This window comes from Telmatherina bonti, assembly GCF_933228915.1.
Source record: "Telmatherina bonti genome assembly, chromosome: 1".
NCBI lineage: Eukaryota > Metazoa > Chordata > Actinopteri > Atheriniformes > Telmatherinidae > Telmatherina > Telmatherina bonti.
In genome coordinates, this window is record NC_136619.1 from 36,421,000 (window position 1) to 36,443,579 (window position 22,580).

Genomic DNA, 22,580 nt, shown 5'->3' on the forward strand with positions numbered 1-22,580 from the left:
GTTTTAATAAACACATGAAACTGGCTTCATTAGTGAGCCAGCTGCAGCAGATGAAGTCTGCTATCAACTTTTCTAACAGGGGAGTCAGTGCTTGCTTCCAAGAAATATGTAAGCTGCTTTTGTTTGCCTTCTTGTCTTTAAGGCCACACCAATAATGTTCAAACAAGGTTCACCTGAGAACAGTAAACATGTTTTGCCTCATCCCCCTTTTGGGACATGACCAGGCCATCAAAGCAAAGCCACAGACAGACGCCTTCAAAAGAATTAGCGGTAAAAAGTAAACATTTCTCTTTTGCCAGTAACAATGCATGACTGAGTGGCCAGCCAACTTATTACAGCCGCTGTAAACAGACTCATTTCAGAAACTCATATCTATGTGCAAGCGCTTCAAAATTCTAAAAAAAAAATACTGTATCTTGTTAGAAGGCAATTGCATATGTACAGGCAGTAATTATAGGGGAGAGAGAGCGAGAGCACTTGTATTTTAATTAGAATAAAGGCGCACTCACTTTATCAAATGTCTTGGGAACAAATTTACTCTCTTATCATAGGCTGAGTCACATAGTTTTGCTCTATGAAAATATATTTTCATATATTATATCTATATATCTATATATCTATATGTATATATATCCATATATATATATATATATATGTATATATATCTATATACATAATATATATATATATATATATATATATATATATATATATATATATATATATATATATATATATATATATATATATATATATATATATATATATACATACATATATACATATACATATACATATATACATATACATATATACATATATACATATATATATATATATATATATATATATATATATATATATATATATATATATATATATATATATATATATATATATATATATATATCAAATATCACTCCACACTACGATGATCATTAATATATAAATATACATACATACATACATACATATATATATATATATATATATATATATATATATATATATATATATATATATATATATATATATATATATATATATATACATATATATATATACATACATATATATATATACATACATATATATATATATATATATATATATATATATATATATATATATGTACATACATATATATATATACATACATATATATATATATATATATATATATATATATATATATATATATATGTACATACATATATATATATACATACATATATATATATATATATATATATATATATATATATATATATATATATATATATATATATATATATATATATAATATATATATATATATATATATATATATATATATATATATATATATATATATGTATATGTATATTTATATATTAATGATCATCGTAGTGTGGAGTGATATTTAAAACAAAGAAATATGAAGAAAAAGAATTAGATGCTATACACCAGTCAACATGTCTGGTGGTTTTTTTTATTCCCAAACGTCATCCAGATTCCTTCAGCACTACCTTTCATCTAGTTTTATTTCTTACAAGGGTGCATTACTCATTTCCTTTAGATTAGCTTGTAGTTGGCAAAATGAGCTATAAATTTATTTTATGCTGTGGTGGAGCAGAGTATGTCGCCTTTTCCAACTGTCTAAATAACTCTCTGCACCCTGTATGTTTTATTGTTCAGCAGAGATGTGCCAGTACAGGCTGTCTTTTGCTCTGTATGCTGCTGTTTGTCGAATAGATTTAGTACAAAAGTAAGATGGACTCTCCTGTTCAAGGTAGATGCCATAACTTCTATAAAGTGAGATAAATAGAAAAAATATCACTTCAGTATCTACTAAAGAATATGCAAGCATATATTAAACAGAGTATGGATGTATTTTTGTGCCATGGAGAGCTTTTGTCACATATCAGTCAGCTGCCAGGAGCCCTTCATGTCCAACACCATTCCACTAAATCCTCAGCGCTCTAATCTCCCGTAAACACTTCCTGAGTGTGGAGCCTCCTTGGCAGAGCCAGCATGTGACTACCAGCTCCATTTACCCGTTAGCACCGTTAAGCTGCATCTTCTCAAACCCAACTCCTCACAGCAAAGGTGAGTTTGCCTGATTATTACCTTACTTTTCACCGTGGGAAGAGATAATCCTGGACTCTGGCAATAAATCTTAAATACAGAAAAGTAATCCATCCATATCCATATCCACAGCTTTGCACAGTTGCCTGTCATTAGCAGAAAAAGCTGCGCATATTGCAAATGTTTTCTTCTTCTGCTTCTTTTAGGCCTGCCACTTCTTTAGTCTCTCGTTCCATTTGTCCACTTTTTTTTTAATGATGTACTGCTCAGAAATGAGAAGTTTTCAAGCTAGTGGTTCTTTAGGAATGACTTTTTGTGAAAAAGTTGTGCTTTATGTCTGTCAAGCTATGTTATCATTGAAGTTTTTCCATCGCTGCCGCTACCTAAAAAAAAAGGAAAAAAAAACCAAACAGACATGCCTCTGTCTTCTGCAGGCTACTTGTTAGAGCTTCAGGATACATTTTTAAATAGTCTCTTTACTAAGTTGTCAGCAGTGTGTGGATACATCCCATGAGTTATGATGTTTGAAAGATTCGTTGCTCTGTGTTAATTGACCTCTGATCTCAATTATATAGAAACAAAAGACTTTTGCAGAGTGATGTTTGCTTTAATGTGTTGTTCTTGCACTTTTTTCTTTCTGTCTTTCATACCTTAAAGTGCATTTACAAATACATCAGTATCTTCCAAAACATTGTATTCCTATTTTGTCTTGTTGACATAGAAAAAAAACAAAAACAAAAACCAAAACATCTGCTTTCAGTTGATGCAGTCTTGAGTGTTTTGAGAAATCTGAGCACTCCCTGGGCTTTGCTAGAGAGCAGGCATCTGTGCGCTTTGTTTATGTTTCTGAACATTTTAAGACACTTAGCAACAAAATGCTTTCTTTTGCCTCTCTCTGTTTAGTTTCTCCCTCTTTGGCCTCCTCTTCTGTCAGCATCTATTCCCTGTTCTGCTGCAGCCTGTCTCCAAGTTAACCAGACCATTCAAATCAGTCCATAAAACGGGAAAAGTACAGTGAGCAGATATCAAAAGAAGATGCTGCCAGTGCAATCACAGAACATTTCTCTCCATTTCTTTTTCAACTCCCCTTGCAGCGTGTGCTCTGTGCCTCTCATTCCCTTAGTCCTCTCATTCTCCCAGAGCACTGCAGCTCCTCCCTCCGCCTCGCATCAGCTGCCCCTCCCTCTTCCTCTCTTTCTCTGCTAGGTGCAGCATGTATGTGAGCGTGTGTGAGCCAGCAGAGCCGCCTGTGTGTTTACATGTCAGCCTATCAGTGCTGCCGGATTTAGCGCATCTGGAGAGGACGAAGGCATTTCTCAAATGCCCCTCGGACAAGGGATTCTCATCTCTGCGTATATCCCTCTTACACATCCGAATCTAGCCTGTCCCGAATCCTGCATCCCTGACTCCCATGCTTTCGGAGGCATTTTGAATTTCCTTGGCAACATGGAGCTACCTGAATTAGAATTCTCTGCATGACAGTCCTGGTAAGTACTCTGTCTCTATGGTGGGCTTTGAGCACTGAGTCACTGGATCAGATTTATTATGGTGCAGTGGTGGGGCCAGGGGATCGCCAGGGAGCAAATTAATGTCAGGAATAAGATTGTGTACCGTAGGCAAATGGAGGGGATGTGAAGAAGAATTATTCACAGATGAGACCTCCAGATCTTATTGTGCTTTGTCATCCAGATGGGTTTCATTATGCTGTTCGGCTCTCCAATCTGGGTTTATTACTGAGGGACCACATATAAACGGTGCGAGCATGTGACATCTGAATGTACTCTAAATAGGTTAAACATTTTCCACACTGCTTAAATAAATTCCTGTGTGTTATAACTACTATATTGTATGTGTTTGCAGTGAACCATGCAAAAAGACTTTCATACCCCCCCCTTTTATACACAGCTATAGGTGTAAAACTGAGTGCAATAGTGTCTGTTCTCTGTTTTTTCTCCCAAATGTTTTACCAGTGTGGTTTGTTGTTGCTTCTTAATCTGCTCATTAACATTCATGTTCCTTCAGATGACAATAAACTCATTTAGACTGTCACTCATTCTCCTCAAGCGTTTACTGTTTGCCATTTCTAGTGGCTATAAAAGATTCTGTTGCAGGTGTTTGATTTGCCACAGGTTAGATCGATGGATGGGGGTGTTGTTAATGGTGAGGGTGGGTGTGAGAGGGGGAGGATTTGGGAAGGTGGAGGGTATGGGACTTTAATTATGCAGTCCAAATGAACAATTTATCACAGCGTCAGTTTTTATTGCTTCCTGTGTTTGCATCCTCATAATCATGGCTGCAATGCTCCAGCAGGCAGACATCGATGGGGGGGGGGGGGGGTCCTCTCCGTTTTTAACAGTGCAGTAACAAACACTGCAAGCCACAGACCCACCAAGAGTCTCAGAGGAAAGATGTTGCTTTTCACATCGAGGTTTTATGAACTAGACAAAGCTTTTAATTGGAAATCACTAATCAGGTTATGATGGCTGAGTAGAGTCTTTTCTCTTGCCTTGTTATTTATGCATGTCACCGTGAGCACGGCTGCTTCTCTGAAATTGTCAACAAAATTCTGTGAACTGGAATTAGTAAGCCATGTTTATTACTTGAATGTGTGATTATAGCCCGTGAATGATTGAGTAATTGAAACTGTCATTGTTACTTGGCAAACTGTTTTTCAGCAATCTACACTGCAATCATTGCTAAAATATACATTACATACTGTCAGGACCAGTTTATACCGTTTGCCTGGTTTGCATATCCAAGTATTCTGGTGGGTATGACTGTGAATACAATATCAACTAAAGCTACTAATTACACAGCGATTCCTTTTATGCCTATAGGGCTGTATTGGAAGATGCTTTATATCTCCCTGTGTGTCAAAGAAATTTGCATTTAAGTATTATATTTAATATTCCACAATTTAAAAAGAAAAAGAAAAGAAGAAGAAGAAAACAATTACCTACCATTTTATACCTTCAACAAATCCATATTACCATTTCTCAAATTAAGCTGGAGAAGACATATTAAATAGTCCCTGTTTTTGAAGTTCCAATTTGGTACTTCACTTCTTGAACATCTGCATTCTTAGCTGCTAAATTTCATTTTATATTTTGCCCCTTTGTGTAATGTAATTTAAGGGTAAGTAACACTCACATTTAGCTTTTCTTTTCTCATTTTTTATATTTGTGGAATTGAAAATCACACAAGCATGACGTGTGCTTACTCTGCTGCTTCAAAACCCCTCCTGGCTTGAGCACTAGTTCTCGCTAGGAAAAGATCCCTGGAGTCATGGTAACAACATCAGCTGTTAATTTGGAGGCACCTTTACTTGTCAGCTTTGCTAAACAAACACTTTAGATTAATAGCAGCAGGGACAAATAACAACAAAACAAAGACATGTAACTTTAGCAAATGGATGTTTTTGTGATGGGACAAAGCCTAAAAAAATTGCAATATGACAACTCAGTGCAATGTAAGCAATATGTCAATCTTTGAGTCTCAGATAGTGGTCAACAATCTAACGCATGGGCTAAATATATATATATATATATATATATATATATATATATATATATATATATATATATATATATATATATATATATATATATATATATATATGTATATATATATATATATATATATACATACATACATGCATACATACATATAGGTGTGTGTTTTGAGCCTGCAGGCCACCCTCTGCTAAACAAGCTGATTACTGTGGCTTTATTTGTGCTTTTCTTGAGTGAGTAACAGCTGCCTACTGCAGCTTTACGCCACAACAAAGTGCACAGTGAGACTGAACAAAGCACAGTATATTGGGAGCAGTAAAGCCAAGACAATGAATAAAAGTCCCCAAACTGTGGGGATTTCCTATCAAGTCAAATTAAATATGAGTTAATTAAAAGAAAACATCATAGCATTGGTCATCAAGAGAAAAAAAGATACTTATTAAAACAAAATGTCAAGAATCTTTTTTTTTTTTCCCTTTTAGATGAATGATGATCGTGAACATAAAATATTCCATGAAGGATTTTAAGAACTGAAATTGTGTCCTGGAAATTTGTGCAAAGATCCTATTAACACACACATCAGCTTGGCAATATTATAGTTATGCACTAATCACCCTTATTTGAACAGAATGAGTCTTACCTTTATAGCCAGAAGTGTCTACCATCATCCATAGGGAAAAAACAGGAAAGAACTAAATGTCATGTGTCTTTGTTGTTTTCCAATCATGTCCCCTGCTCCTGTGTGAAAGACCACCTGTTAGTTACAACTTGCCTATTTTCTAACATTCTTTAGCTTGCATGTGAGTGTGGATCTATTTACATTAACACCATGAATTTTGTTGCATAAATGAACACCCCAGCACAGCTGTTGGCACGTTTAAGCCTGTGAACCAAATGACAGAACGAGGACTTTGAAACTTGGACGAGGTGAGGTTGAGGAAGTGACAGACTTCATGGAAAAGATGCCAGACTAAATCCCCAGTGCCATTAACCTCAAACCAATCATAGGATTAAATGAACAGAAAATGGCATCTACACTATCAAACTGCAGCTATTAGGATGACAATTAAATACCAGGTGGAATTCATAATAGACACAGACATAAATACAAGTTCACTTAAGTAGGAAGGCATAATTAAAAGCATTATTGAAAACCCAGCCAGTGACAATTGCTGCCTCCATGGCCCCATCTATTATCAGATTTTTGTGAGAGTTCATGGAGTCAGTGTGTCTATGTGTCAGAAAGATGTTTCTTCTCAGTCACTGTGTATTTCCTATTCTTTCGGTTTTTCAGTGACAGTATTCATCAAACAATGTTAATGAACAGAGTGGATTATAAACTCCCCTCGCTATGGCGCCTCAGGATTGTACAAAGCTTTTTTCCAATCATTAAATCCATTCTAAATATTTGGACAGCTGAATTCATCTGGTTACAGTTAAGAAATGTATTTGAAGAAAATTCACAGATGCCCTTTACAGTATCAAACAATTACAGTGATCTTGTTAAAAACCAAAGGCTCTAAAATAATGCGGCCATTTGGAACAGAGCGCGCATTTTTCTCTAACACTGTGGGAAAACAAACAGTCTGACTTAAAGAAGTGACAAATACTTCAGTTTGTTCATTATATCAGTGCAGGTTGCATCCCGGTGTGCATTATTCTCTTTAAAATCAATACTGCAGCTTTTAATTAGAAACCTATGTGACCTTATATATCATGATCTATATACTATGAGGATTATAGGATTGGAAATGAAGCTAAATTAATATACAAATTCTTCAGAAATAAGTTACAATGTACAAAGCTGTAGCACCCACATCTCAGTCTGTCTCATTTCAAAGAAGAAGGTAGGCATAAGCAAAATGGAGCTGTTCATTTCTTCACAGTGCTTTGCTCCATGCTTCTACCATATGCTTAATATTTTGTGATGCAGTAGTTTACATAATAACAAAAATATTGCCAATTTCCTCACAGTAATTTGGGGATCATCAAAGTAGTTAAAAAAAAAAAAGTGGGGGAACTGACAAGTTGTAGCAGTGGAAGTTAGAAGCAGCGATTGTCGTGATGAAATTTATTAATGAAAAATGTACATTTAGAGAAAAAAATGAACAACAAAAGTTGTGAGAGTGGTTCACTCGGCTACAGAGTCAGCTGTACATCCTGTGTGAGGGGAAATTGTTATAGGATGAATAATGGTACTTTCATCTAAAGCTCCTGTATGGTCACTAATGTTTCATTTCCATCAAGTGTGATATTGGGTTCTAATTATAGCCCACTTTATTTACAGCTTAAACCATGGCACTTCTGCACATAACAGTTCATTTGTGATGGCCCAGAAATGAGAAATGGGTAAACTAGCCAGGAAACATCTATGATGTTACTATAAAAGCATTTTTCTGTAACAAGATCCATCTTGGATAAAGATGCAGCAACATAATGGGTAACATCAAAAGATATGTGAACGGGATTGTGGTGAAGGCTCTCAGACAACGTCTGCAGGATGGAAAGGTGACAGACGAAGGCGGATCTGTCACACGATACTCAAATTTGCGTTCAACAAATGTATTCAGAAGGTCACAGTCCTGCTGCTCTGCAGCAGCCCTCCTCATTTAAATTTAATAATAACAGCTTTATGCAAAATATGAGACAGTCAGAGGCAGCAGTAGAAGCAATGAGAACTGAGGGGGCCTCATCTTCATGCGCTCGGATGGCTTCAAAGTCAACACAGCATGGCTTACAATTATATGAAATGGAATGATCACAGTGGAAATTTGGCAAAGGCCATGTCTTTCCATTCACATTGTTTCATGTCATTCTTTTGTTTGCCTGGATAATTCTACAACTGCTCTGTTTTCTACACTTTTTTCTAAAGAGGTATATATCTGTACTTTGTTGGTAGCTGGGTTTCGTTAGGAAACGTGTAATAGATATGTTTTTACCATGTATCCAATAGTAAATCATCAAAGACTGCGAAATGGTAATGTTTTCCCTTACTTTCTGAGCAAAATCCAGGACACAAAGTCTAACTGCAATGCATCTATATGTAGGCCTGACTAAATGTTTTTGGCTGTTTGTTTTGAGAAGAGCTGTCTTTTTATGCCTCACCATAATGAACTGGAAAGGATAGGAAAGTAAACCGGTAAAACTGTTGGACATCATTCAGACATGTAGAACTAAAATTGTTTTTCTGTTTTAAAACCTCTGGTTGTAAATTATCCTTCAACTTCTCTTTATGAGCATTTTAAATGTCTAACAGATGTAAAAATGAGCATCACAGAATGTAAAAACTGGCAGGAAACTGTTATGGCATGTTAGCTCACTAAAGGGGAATGAGTGAGGGGACGTTTGGTCATTCTTCAGGAATGATGTTTTATCAGCAAACACGGAACTCAAAGTTCAGAAATATGTCAACTATTCCTGCAAGTATAGAGATATTGTTCTGTGCTCAAACCATGTGATACATGTTGACAGTGGGAAGGACGAACTGCGATGACTTGTTATAGTTAAGAAAATGAAAAGATGGTAGAGTTACAAGCAGAGGTCAAAGCTTTTCCAAGGTCAAAGATAAGCCCAGCATGGCAGACATGGTACACACAGAAGTCGGTGTTCTCTGCACTTCTGTCATGGGGCGTCTGCTGACTGAAGAGACAGATCCAGTACTAAATCTCAGCTCCTTATTTACAGCAGAACACAATGCAGGTTACATTTATCAGAGTTAAAATTCTGTTGGCATTCAGTCTTTTCTTTTCAATTTCAGCCCAAAACATCTTATATCCCCTAATTTTGAGTAGGGGATAAAGGTTTGTGTAATTTCCAGCTTATCCTGCTTGACTTTTAGGATGAAGAGGTGTTAATAGAGGGGGAAAAAGCATTTGTAATATTACTGTTAGACTGTCAGTGAACTAAGAAACAGATTAACATGGTAATTCTGCAACAAGTCTAAAGGAACTGCAAGAATTATTTCCTTTCCAAGATCTATTCAGATTTACTTATTGGATTTGGAATTTGACAGTATTTTTAAACACAGCACATTTAGCAGCACACAAATGTATCTGTGTGTCTTAAATCACAGCTCAATTTAATTCAATAGTAACAAAGGAAAACACAGAAACACATTTAATGATGACAGATTAGATTTCACCTTGCCTTTTTTGAGATCTGAAGAAAAAAAAAGAAATAATTTTTCACAGAAGGAGAGACAAGAGCCTCGGCTTTGTGCAGCCTTCAGCCATCTCAAGGTAAATGTTTTGGTTCACCAGTCTGGTATAGCCCCTATGGCTCTTACTGACCCCACATAAAAAGCTGTGGATAACAGCTCCCAGCTCAAAAGCTTCTAACTTAAACGTATCAACACGCTGTTAGTATGCTGCTTGAACAGTGTGAAACAGCAGAGCAGGAACTAAAATCGTCTCAGGAGTTGAGAGTCTGGTAAAGACAGTCAAACATATAGGTACCCAAAGAGACAATAAATAAAAGGCCGAACAAGCTCTGAAATGAAAGTAATTACCAGACCATTTCTCACGCAACTTGGCAGTTCAGAGTCCAGAAGAATTCATCTGTAGAATCCAAATGCATAGTGAATGAGTAAGTAACCACCAGTCAGCCTTGGGCCATGTTCTATTGGCTCTCATTACTCACAAGAACACCATCGTACTTGAAGGCTCTTGAGCTATTGTGTTGTTTTCAAGTCTGCTGTCTGGTTCTATTTGGTTGCTTAATGGAGGAGCATTGCATGTGAATTTTCTATAAGTGTTTTTGTCTATAAGATCTTAAACAAATTAAGGCCTATAGCAGCCTTTATTGAGTTTGTTGCATGCAAGACGACAACAGTATGCCTTTCTGTTTACTGCGTTAGTTACAGATGGAGAGTTAGAGCACAGGCAGAGGAAGAGCTTTCTTCTTTTCACAGAAGTGTCCTTTCCACATGTATGTGGGCACATACAATTACGGTAATTCAGCTTCCCCTGTATGCATGGACAGGATAACCAGTGTTTCTACATGTAGTTTGCATCACACTATGCACCATTGACTAACTTGTTTACATGGCAATGGCAGACTCTTTCAAGATTGTATTGGCATTTATCTTCTTAACGGGAACCCCAACATTTGCATTTAAATATACAGTTAGTAAATGGATATATTGAAGAACGAAAGCATTATAATCCAGTTACTGAGGAAACTGACATAAACATAAATATCCACACTACTTCAGGTCTTTGGATTGATAATGTTTTTTTTTGTTCGTTTGTTTCTTTGTCAGCTTTCTGGTTGGCTAGCATGGATACAGAGATGTAACCCTGAGGTTAAGAATGTTCCATGTACTCCATATGTGTCTGTGCATTTTTAACTGAAATAGTTTGGAAAAAAATGCCTATCAATTTATTTTGTTATTTATTCTTATTCTTATTTATTCAATTATTTATTTATTTATGTTTAGGTAGGAGGAAAACCTTTGTTTTTCAAAATATTCATAACAGGAGCAAGCTTTGGCTGACTTTACCTATCATGTTGCTGTGGTTGATACCAAAAAGCTGAGGGGTAACGCTAATAAATCATAACAAAGGCAGAAGGTTTACTCTTTCAAATAACTTCATTATCAATTGTTCCTTTGTGAACTGTTAAAAGGCATTAGTGGATAGAAACAGTTCTGGGAAGTTTTTCAGGAAACCCACAGGATTGAAGCAATTTTCTTCCAGATAGCTGGAGAGTTAGTACTGCTTTTCACGCCATTTGTCTGGTTTGCTAACACTTTCTCTAGAGATGTGAAGTTTCTAATTATAATATAGAGCAGAAAGTAAAAGTAACAATTTCAAAGTGCACCAGTGTTACTTCACTCTTAAATGACAACACAATTGTGGTTGACACACTTAGGGTTTGCCAGTTTAATGGCACACAGCTTGCATAAGAGCTTGTTTTAGTTCGAAAGAGTTCAACACAATACCTTCTGACAGCTGTTGTCTTTGGCTTTACATGTTTGTCTTCCTTGTACGCCATTAGTGTCTAAGCTCACAGCACCACACACATTTTACTAAACAGGCAATCATCCTTCTTTTGTCATGGCTGGTAAATAGCTTGGTGTGCTACCATTCCCACACAATTCAGAAGGGATATTCAAGGAAAGGCAACATTAGTGTGCTTTTTTTTAGTACTGTTGTGTTTTTGCTCAAATTTTAACCCTACAAAGACCAACTTCTAAATAGAAATAAGTTGACATGACTCAGGAGGTTGACCTTTATGCAGCCACATGTCAAAATGTCTTGATCAAGAAAGTCAATTTGAATTACTTTTGACATCACATGTTTTAGTAACGCCTCAATGTTCCTCAAATAAAATTGCCTTGACTACTAATATGGCAAGTTGCAGCTTCCCAATTTTTCTCAAATTTTGAAAGAAATAGAAATACTGAACTGATGTTTTCTTTAGTTTTTGACGAGATGAGAAGTTCATCCAATGATGACATTTTAGGTTTACAATCGAAGATCAGAGGTCTTCATCTCCTGTGACCAAACAAGGGATGAGATGCCTTGATGTCGAATCAGATTATTTTCAAACCAGCAGTAAAAGAGATGAGTAAGTGAGATTGATCCAATTATTACTGACTTGCTATTTGCGAGACCCCTCGGGATACTTTTGAACAAAGCTCTGATCTTGTGGAGGAGTGTACAATGTCTGCAACCTCAGGATGAGGGGGCATTCCCTTGCAGCAATAAAGCATGAACAATTAATTCTCAAGATCCCAAACCGTATGCATCAGGCTGAACAGTGAGATGCAATGCAAGGCTCAGTGTGATCTTTTATTAATAGGGTATACTATAGAGAAGATAAAATAGTTTTATTTTGTAGTTACAGCAGCTTTACAGACAATGGCAGCCATGTTTGCAATTGTATATGGATTAAGGATGAAATAAATATTACATCCAAAAGGCTAAAGTAGGCCAGCTTCCATTACTAGCCGCTTCAATTCCTCATGACTGAATAAATTCTTTGTTAGTCAAACTTAAAGGCTTTCAGAGATGGAAAAGGAAAATGTGAATTCATTCCTCTTTGTTCCACTAACCATAGTTGCTGGCAATGTTTGGGTAAAGAACAAGTAGCTATGATCACTTTGTGTCCCTTGCCATTTTCAAGGCCATTCATCTTAATTGTCACCTGTCAAGCTGAGAACTGTTCAGTATGAATACTAAAGCTTCATTGTTTTTACAATCTTGTTTTAAAAACAGTTAAATCTTAGTTCCCTTTAAATTATATATATATATATATATATATATATATATATATATATATATATATATATATATATATATATATACACACATATATATATATATATACATATATATATATATATATATATATATATATATATATATATATATATATATATATACACACATATATATATATATACATATATATATATATATATATATATATATATATACACACATATATATATATATACACACATATATATATATATATATACATATATATATTTATATATATATATATATATATATATATATATATATATATATATATATATATATATATATATATATAAAACTATATATATATATATATATATATATATATATATATATATATATACATATATGTATATACATATATATATATATATATATATATATATATATATACATATATATATATATATATATATATATATATACATATATATATATATATATATATATATATATATATATATATATATATATATATATGTATATACATATATATATATATATATATATATATATATATATATATATGCTATAAATAAACAAACAAACATACTCTTTAGAATCGGTCCTTACAGATTTGAGCTCATTTTGTGGAAATCTTATTTCCCCACACTATGACAGCTTTATTTGGATACTCCCATACTGTCCCATTTTCCTGCTTTTCTGCCAATATAATGATTAAAAACAACAACAAAAGTATGTTTTCTAGTTCTAGAAACGAAGATGCTTTCCTTATTTTCATTTATTTTGGGCTGTCATGTTTTTTGAAAAACTCTGCTGAAACTTCTGTTTCTTTTGTTTGTTGTTTCTGGCTTCTTTTTTACACTCAATATAGGTTATAAGAGAGTTACAGTGTGAGGGTTTTACTTCGTGCTATAGACACATGCAAACCATCACAAGCAATTAAACACTAATTATTGCGTGACAAATTCCTTAAAAAAGCATCATCTCTACCTCATCATGCATCATCGCCCCCCACAATCATCACTACAATTACCCTGACTCTTCCTTCCTGTATCCTTGTCTGTCTAAAATAAACATGGATTGTATATTCAATGTAGATTTTTTAGATAACAGTGTGGTCCTCTTTGGCTTAGAGCCTGTGTGTCTGGAGCATATTTCTGTATAAAAGAGAAAGATTGAGTGCTTGATGACTCCATGTAAGTGTGTTTTTGCATGTCGAAATAGGTAACTTCCATATGCTGAGCAATCCCATCCCTTCGAAACATATGCACCTGATATGATGGATTATCTGGTAGGCAGTTTTCTTTTAGACTTGCAGAGGCCGTTACCCTTACCTTTGACTCCCATAGAAGACTGACTTTCATGGGATTTCTATTTCTAAGTCTAATTTTGCTGGGGGGGGTGATGATTAGCTAGAAATTATATTTGCAATGCAGATTGGAAGTGTTTCTACTTAACAAGCATTTACTCTGTGAAATCTGGTCATTATATATTTGTAACGACGCCACTGTCTAGATTTGTGCAGCAGGTTCAGTGCATGCTGTTGATAAAGGCAGAAACAGTTTGGCACAATGCAGGTTTAGATCAGACTTTAAATATTTTAAGACTTGTCCACTTCACATCAATGCAACCCACAGCACTCTATTGTTTGCTTTTTGAGTTTTGAAAAGCTCAATTAAATTTGTTCTTTGAGCACAAACATGCCAGTGGAAGCAATCATCATCACTTAAATCCTTTACATATTTACTCTGTACTCTGCAGCTGTAGCCTCATTTCCTTTCATCCCTGCTTTTCCCTAAACAGCTGCAGCCTAATCAAAGCTTGCTTGGGATATATTTGCCACTGAACAACAAGTTATGTTTAAGAAAGGTGGTAATGAGAACATTGATCACATCAATAATGAATAAATCTGAAACTAAAGAAGGCCACTGAGAAAATGCTTTAAGAAATATAAACAATTATGAGTTAATGAAATGTGTAGGATGTGCAAAAGACATTAAGACTTGATTCAATTTTTTTTGACTGTATGATGCAAAATCAAAATGAACAAATTACTTTACTAAATGTTCATTTCCAAGGATCAACAACTATCATTAGTACAGTGAAGTCAAAATGAGACATAATAGGCAACCAAAAACAATTAAAATAGAGAATTTTTACACTAATGCAGAATTGTTCAGCTGTATGCATCTAAAATCACAATGCAAAATGATTAAACACGTACATCCAGATAGCAGTAGTGTCAAATGAAGGCATGAGGACAGTATAGGGTTTATAGAAATGTCAAATAACACTTCAGCGCATTAAATGACAAAGCTTACCCAACAGTTGTTAGTTTACAGTTCATTTCCATAAATTATTTTCTCTTGCCTCCAGGAGAAAAGGTTCAATAATCATTCTTTAGGGGCCCTATTTCCCTTCCGATGTAAGTATTGTAATAGTCTTTCCAATTTTCAGCTGCGCAACAAAAGGTGTTTAATAACTCAAAACAGCTGAGGGGCATATATGCACTGATGTATGAAGCTCATTCGTCTGTATGGTCGCTGCAGACATTCTGTGACCCATTAAGTGCACACCTTTGTCTCAATTTGACCACTATCAAACCACAGAACTGAGCAGCCAGTCAGGGCAAGAAAAGACTAATGTTGGGTACAGACTTTCTTTTGAGAGAGGACTATGACAGGGTGAGAGGTCCGCAGAGACGTTGCAAGCAGTCATAAAAGGGCAGAGGAGAAACGGCATATTGTTCCCCTGCACAATGCAATCAAAAGATGAAAGAGAAAAAAAAAAAATCAGAGTGGGCACACTTAATATGTGGTGAAATAGATCAAGGCAAGTATTCTTTGACAGACAAAAGCATTTCACACCTCTCATGTAAAGATTATAAATTGTATATGAGGACAGTCCTGTAGTTGACAGTCTGGTACCTGCTGCCATAGCTGGTGTTGTTTTCACCTTGAGAGTCCGTGTGAAGTTCAAAAAGGAAGATTGTGCCAGAACACGGACGTGGTACAACCCCACGTTACAACGTAATATTTTTTAAGAAAGGCTGTGGTGTGAGAGCTCAGTGGCATGTACCTGATGTGTTTCTATTGTTAGATGGTCTGCCCATTAGTATTTCTTTTGATTTTAGCTCAGGGTCGGGACAAAACTGCACTAAAATGAGAAGGCATGCATTATAAGCGCAGGAAAAAAAACCAAAACAAAACATAGTAGCGTGTCTTTTACTACACTCTACCATAAATTATGCATGGTAAATAAATATTAATGAAAAAAAAAAATTCCATCACGTTTTGTAGGGATTATCAGTGACAATAGAATAAATCAAAATTCATTTTCCTGAATTGATTAGATAAAATCATCATTGTATCAGATAATGTCACCTGCCTTCTACATTTTGTATCTTGATAATATTTCACCATTGTGACATTCAGAATCTGTTGTGTGCATACATATTGTCCTTACGCTGTGAATTAAACACCTATTTTAAGTGTTTTGAGGTGCATTTATACAGCAAGTCATAACACGGACGTTTTAATATTGAATATGCCCCTTCTTACACACACACAAACACACACACACACACACACACACACACACACACACACACACACAAAATAGCTCAGACCTGTCAGGACATTGCTAAAGAACATCTGAGGGTGCTCTGGTGTTTCTGGTACTATTTCTTTATGTTGTGTGGACTGTCAGATGGGGTCTTTGTGGATTGGGCTTGCTTCCTACAGATGTCATGAGATCTTATCAAATAGGCATTTTAAGAGCTTAGAGGTCAGATAAACACCTGTGACTGTGTTGTGTGTGCATGTTACAGGGTCCTCTACACACCAGCTGGGTGAGGCTTCTCCCATATGTGGAGCGAGTGAATGGTTTCCAAAAGTATTGACTTGTTCATAACAAGTCTGAAAATGACATGTATGTGGATGATAGGCTGCACATTTCCTTGTTAGAACATTGCACAATCAAAAGAGGAGTGTTACTACCTGCCAAAGATTTTAGAGCTGATCTGTGAAAAATGTGAGTTTTTCCTGTCAGATTTAATACATCTGGTTGAATAAAATTTAGAAAAACTTGTTTATATTGATGTAGTAATCTGTGTTTATAAAGACCAGTTCTAGCTTTCATTCTGTCAATATGATTTCGGAATACACAGTGAACTGATGCCATCAGTGTCTGACATAAGCAGCCAACAGACACACACACTCTGGACGAAGTGAAAATGCAAGCTGCCATTATCGTTCCATTGTGACCACTCAAGCCTCAATCCAAGGACCAACTTTAATGCACTCAGTGTGTAATTTGCAGTGCAGCAGTAAAAAAAAACAAAAAAAACAAAAACAAAAACAAAAACTAAGAATAACTCAAACTATCACTATCAGGTTTATCTTATTTTATTTTCTCTTTTTCAAAGCTGCAACTACAGACAGCCACATGGTGTTCTACACGGCACTGCACTCATTTCTAAAGCACTCTTAGAAAAACTTTTTTTTTTACACCGCTAGAAGACCCTGTTCAGTTCCCACACATTCTGACACCATGGTGTATATTTAGATAGAATGTCTATGAACATCTCATTATGCATTTTTCCCCTCTGATAACTGAAAAATGTGTAGCAAATAAACTGATTTTAGCATGACACTGAATTAGGTAACCCAGGCTTTTACAAACTAATGACTGGTCTGAAAATGCCAATCAAAACACTCATCAAGCTAGTTGTTGTTGTTGTTGTTTTTTTTTTTGTTTTTTTTTTGAGAAATACATGTTTAAACAGATGTAACTCCAATAGTAAGCCTGATGTAAGAATCTGAGCTTGAGTGTTTTACCCAGTTAAAGTGCCCCTGAGTCAAAATCAAATCAAGGTTCCAAGTACTCTGACAATCTCTCTCTCCCCTCATCTATCACCTTTGGCAGCGAACAGTGTATTATATCACTGCAAGGTCAACAGCTAAGCAGTGGTCTGGGATGTTTTAAGTTTTTAGATGCTAAGGAAGCCATATAAAGATGTGTTGTGGCATTTTTGACTGCCAATTAAAATTGGGTTTGTACAAGCAGACACAATGTGTCAGCAGTATTGACAGTAATTGTTTTCAGCATGCTCTGATGTCAGAAGCACAGCAGGATGGTTACATTGTGTGACCAAGCCCTTTTATTGATTGGTTGATTCCATTACTTCTGAGGAAAGTCACCATAATGAAATTCTATGCAGGCAAAAGGGGAATGCAGCTTGCATCTTTGTAAAGGCGTGGACATGCAAGCACAGTGGTGTTTTTTTTACAGACATAAGACTTGAGATTTTTGCTAAGGTCTAATGATTGAAGGAATACATTTAGTTTGTTATATTTAAAATTGTGTCGAGGTATGTACCTCTATGTACATACCTCCACACTGTGTAATTAAATTGTTCTTCACAACATGTTTTTGCTCTGTTTACACATTTTATTTACTTATTTAATTCAGTAAATTTTCTTACACATTTTAACCTTTGTTTGCTGAAATCTATTAATCTTCCAAATGCTATATTTTTCATGTCTCCCCAGGTAAACACTAGGATGGTGTTTGGAGAGGCAGGGGGGCACAGCTACTTGGTGGCGTGCTGGCAGCCCATCCTGATCCTGATGCTCGGCACCGTCCTCTCTGGTTCCACCACTGGCTGCCCCTCCCGATGCGACTGCAATGCTCAGGAGCGTTCAGTTGTGTGCCATCGACGGAGACTGGCAGCCCTTCCCGAGGGCATCCCAACTGAGACAAAGCTATTAGACCTTAGCAAGAACCGTCTGAAGATTCTCGGGCCAGAGGAGTTCATTAACTACCCTCAGCTGGAGGAGCTCCAACTCAATGAAAACACTATTTCATCCATTGAGCCTGGGGCCTTTGGCAACCTTATGAACCTTCGGATTCTCGGTTTGCGCACCAACCAGCTGAAGCTCATTCAGCTGGGGGTATTCACAGGCTTGACCAACCTCACACAGCTGGATATAAGTGAGAACAAAATTGTCATTCTGCTTGACTATATGTTCCAAGAGCTGTACAACCTGAGGGCTTTGGAAGTTGGTGACAATGACTTAGTCTTCATTTCACCCCGATCATTTCATGGCCTCAGCAACCTTGAAAGCCTCAACATTGAGGGCTACAAACTAGCCTCAGTGCCAACTGATGCCCTTAGCCATCTGCATAACCTGTTGTCACTTCGATTACGCTATCTTAACGTTACTGTCATAAGGGATTATTCGTTCAAGAGGCTGTATCGACTGAGAGTTCTGGAAATTTCTCACATGCCTGCCCTAGATACCATGACCCCAAAATGTTTGTTTGGACTCAATCTCACATCTTTATCCATCACTAACTGTAATCTCAGTGCTATTCCTTATCAAGCCATCAGTCACCTCAGACATCTTCGGTTTTTGAATCTGTCTTTTAATCCCATTCACACTGTGGAAGGGAACCAACTATTTAATCTCCAGAAACTCCAGGCATTACATTTGGCCGGTGGTAGATTGGTGGCCATTGAGCCTTACTCTTTCCGAGGACTCAACCACCTCCGTATACTCAATGTATCAAGCAATAGCTTGAACACCCTTGAGGAGTCTGTCTTTCACTCAGTGGGAAATCTGGAAACCCTGGCTTTGTTTGACAACCCTTTGGCCTGTGACTGCCGTTTGCTGTGGGTTTTCCGCCGTCGCTGGAGGCTTAACTTTAACAAGCAACAGCCTGTGTGTGCTTCACCTGAAATTGTGCAAGGAAAAGAGTTTAAAGATTTCCCAGATACACTCCCTCCTGACTATTTCACCTGTCAGAAATCCAAAATCATGGATTATAAAGTTCAAGAAAGCCATGTAGATGAAGGGACAACAGTTCAGTTCGCCTGTCAGGCTGAGGGTGATCCAGTCCCTGTGATAATGTGGTTGTCCCCCAAAAAGGAATATATCACTGCTAAGACCCTGGGGTCAAGACTTTCTGTGTCTAGCGACGGTACACTGGAAGTGCGCTACGCACAAATCCAGGACAACGGCACCTACTTGTGTATTGCAAGTAACGCAGCAGGCAATGACACCAAAGCTGCTCACCTTTTTGTGCATAGTTACTCCCCGAATTGGCCCCACCAGCCAAACAAGACATTTGCTTTCATTTCCAACCAGCCAAGTGATGAGGGTTCTAATGTGACCCGGGCCTCAGTACCATTTCCATTTGACGTAAAGACGCTTATCATTGCAACAACCATGGGATTTATATCTTTCCTCGGAGTGGTCCTCTTCTGTCTTGTAATATTATTTCTCTGGAGTAGAGGGAAAGACAACACCAAGTCAAGTATAGAGGTTGAATATGTGCCACGCAAAGAGGAAACAGAGGAGGCCAGTCCAACTGAAGCACCTGTACAATTCAACATGAAAATCATGTGAAGCCCAAAAGGAGTCCTTGTGAGCTTACAAACTGCTGTGCATTCTGTCCTTGCTTACAATATGTACTCACTTATGAGTGATAGAAATTGCACAGCAACAAAGGCATCTTGACACCATACTCTTGACTTTTTTTCCCCCGCTTTTTTTTAACTTCAGGGACTGAAACTTTCAAAACAAATGTTGAATTTCAAATATTCAGATTTATGTAAATTTGTATTGGCAATACTCAGTATGTTAACATGCACTCAACAACCCAATTAGTCTATGGGACCAAATAAGGGGTAAATAAAGCACAGTTTTACACAGTAAATGGGTTCATATTTACAGGGTTTTCAAGAGGTTAAGGTGTAAGATTTCTACTTGGAGAGGATGATTTTGTCATTAGGATTGTGGCTGTTTGGTTATGTTTTTGCTCTGGTGGGCATACAAAGCACAAGGATCTAATGTAAGTGCCCATGTTCTGGTGCCTAAAAACCTAAGATAAAAGCACTTTTCTTCTGTTCTATCATGTGGAATTGACAAGTATGATAACTTTTCAACAATTGATAACAGGAAGCACAGTCATATTACCACAGAATAAAGGTGTAATTTTAACAAACAAAAGATAACAACTCCAAAGATAAGAAATAAAAGAAGGCAATAATAGGAGAGCTCATATTTGGAGGGATAATGAAGGATTGTTGAATTTTGACAATGAATAATATATAGGAGATCTAGGCTACCTCGCCACACTAAGCAAAAGCTATGTCCGTTTTCCAGGATTATAATCAGTATTACACATTTCCATGAAGCACTCTGATGCTGTTGTCTTCACGTATCCAAAACCAGATTAGCCTCTGTATGCTTAGGCGCCTCTGAAAAATCAATTTTTCAACTCAATTTCAAGTTTGTTGTATACAAGTAAGAAATTAGGATTATGTCCTCAATCTACAAATGGCTAAATTAGAAGTGTGCATGTTAACACACTGAATAAGAGAAAAAAAAGCCACAGTTTGTGCTCTTTTCAGCCAGCAGAGGACATTTGTCATTAAGTGTATTGAAATGTTGCGATATTACATAATTTTCTGTATTTTATTCTTCCTTGTACATTACGCTATGGCACAATAGTAATGCTTTTGATGGCTGTGGGTTTTGAACATACTGCAATCCAAAGAGCAGATTAACACTATCTAGTTAACATGGTTTTGATGAAACTAAACTGAAGAAGCGTGTTACTGCATGTCATGGAGAATAACAACTGAGTAACAACTTACCAAGTACAACTGAGTTCATTTGGTTACATATTCGGCAGCTCAGTAAGTGTGAGCACTCTGTCAAGTCCTCAAGTTATGTCACTTAACATTTAGAAAGCAGTGACTATTAATTTGTTGCCTTATGTATCCAATTTCCAGCTTTCTGCTGAGCAATACTCAATATTTATGTGTAAGATGGAGTATTATTCCTCATAAGGATTTTTTCTTGTCCAATTAATTTCACAGTCAAGGTCTGCTCTGAAGATAGTGTGTTCATTAACTCCTAAAACACTTGTTTAAAAAGGGATGGGCAAATGGAAAGTCTATTGAAATAAAGAACATTTTATACTACAGGGTATTTATTTTATGCAAAATGAATGGAAATGAATGATCTCTTGTGCTGGATGTAATCTTAAACAAATAATTGCTGTACTTGAACATGTCAATAATACTACAGACATTTGGTGCTTTCAAAACAACTCATGACATAGCAGTCAGATTTCCAGAGTAAATCAGCCTTTCTGTACAGCTTTGTATGCTTGTACTCTTACTTATTATTGTCAGAACTGTGTCTTTATTGCACTAAATATGTGATCATTAATCTACCCCTGTCACAAAATAGTAAAGCTCAAACTGGCCTGACTATGAACACAGAGCTTAAACCATCAGTACAGGCTTTATAATTATGTCATATTAGTTACAAAAGCAAAGAAAGCATTAAGACTAAAGGAAAATGATTTTAACCCTTTGATGCATCATGTCCACTTCAGTGGACATCTGTTTAAAGTGTGTTTTCCAGTATACTCTGAAGTGAAGAGGGTATATTTGCAGTTTTGCCACTTCAGTGGACATTAGTAAAGTCATCCAACACACACCGCCACTCACTAAAGAATAAAGTAATTTAATATAAAATGTCATATATACCTGTACATGTAAACGGGACAAGAAAATGATACTGGTCATTTTTATGGAATATTTCTATCATAAATATGACAATACATTATTTTCAAAACATTTCTATAGAATAAATCAAATAAATTAAACAAAAAGTCAAATAATATTAAAAAAGAAAAGTCTCTTTACATGTCTGCAAAAGTAAAATATTGTATGTGAAAAACTGTGGTA

At 36.0% G+C, this 22,580-nt stretch overlaps 1 protein-coding gene across 1 annotated transcript; it reads left to right on the plus strand.

The window, feature by feature from the left end:
- Positions 1-3,469: 3,469 nt before the first annotated feature.
- Positions 3,470-20,223, plus strand: lingo1b (leucine rich repeat and Ig domain containing 1b; the record flags this gene model as incomplete). Its single annotated transcript, XM_079238564.1, has 2 exons — positions 3,470-3,554; positions 18,364-20,223. The coding sequence occupies exons 1-2, from the start codon at positions 3,543-3,545 to the stop codon at positions 20,221-20,223; spliced, it is 1,872 nt and encodes a 623-aa protein (XP_079094690.1). The 5' UTR covers positions 3,470-3,542.
- Between the last annotated feature and the right edge of the window lie 2,357 nt (positions 20,224-22,580).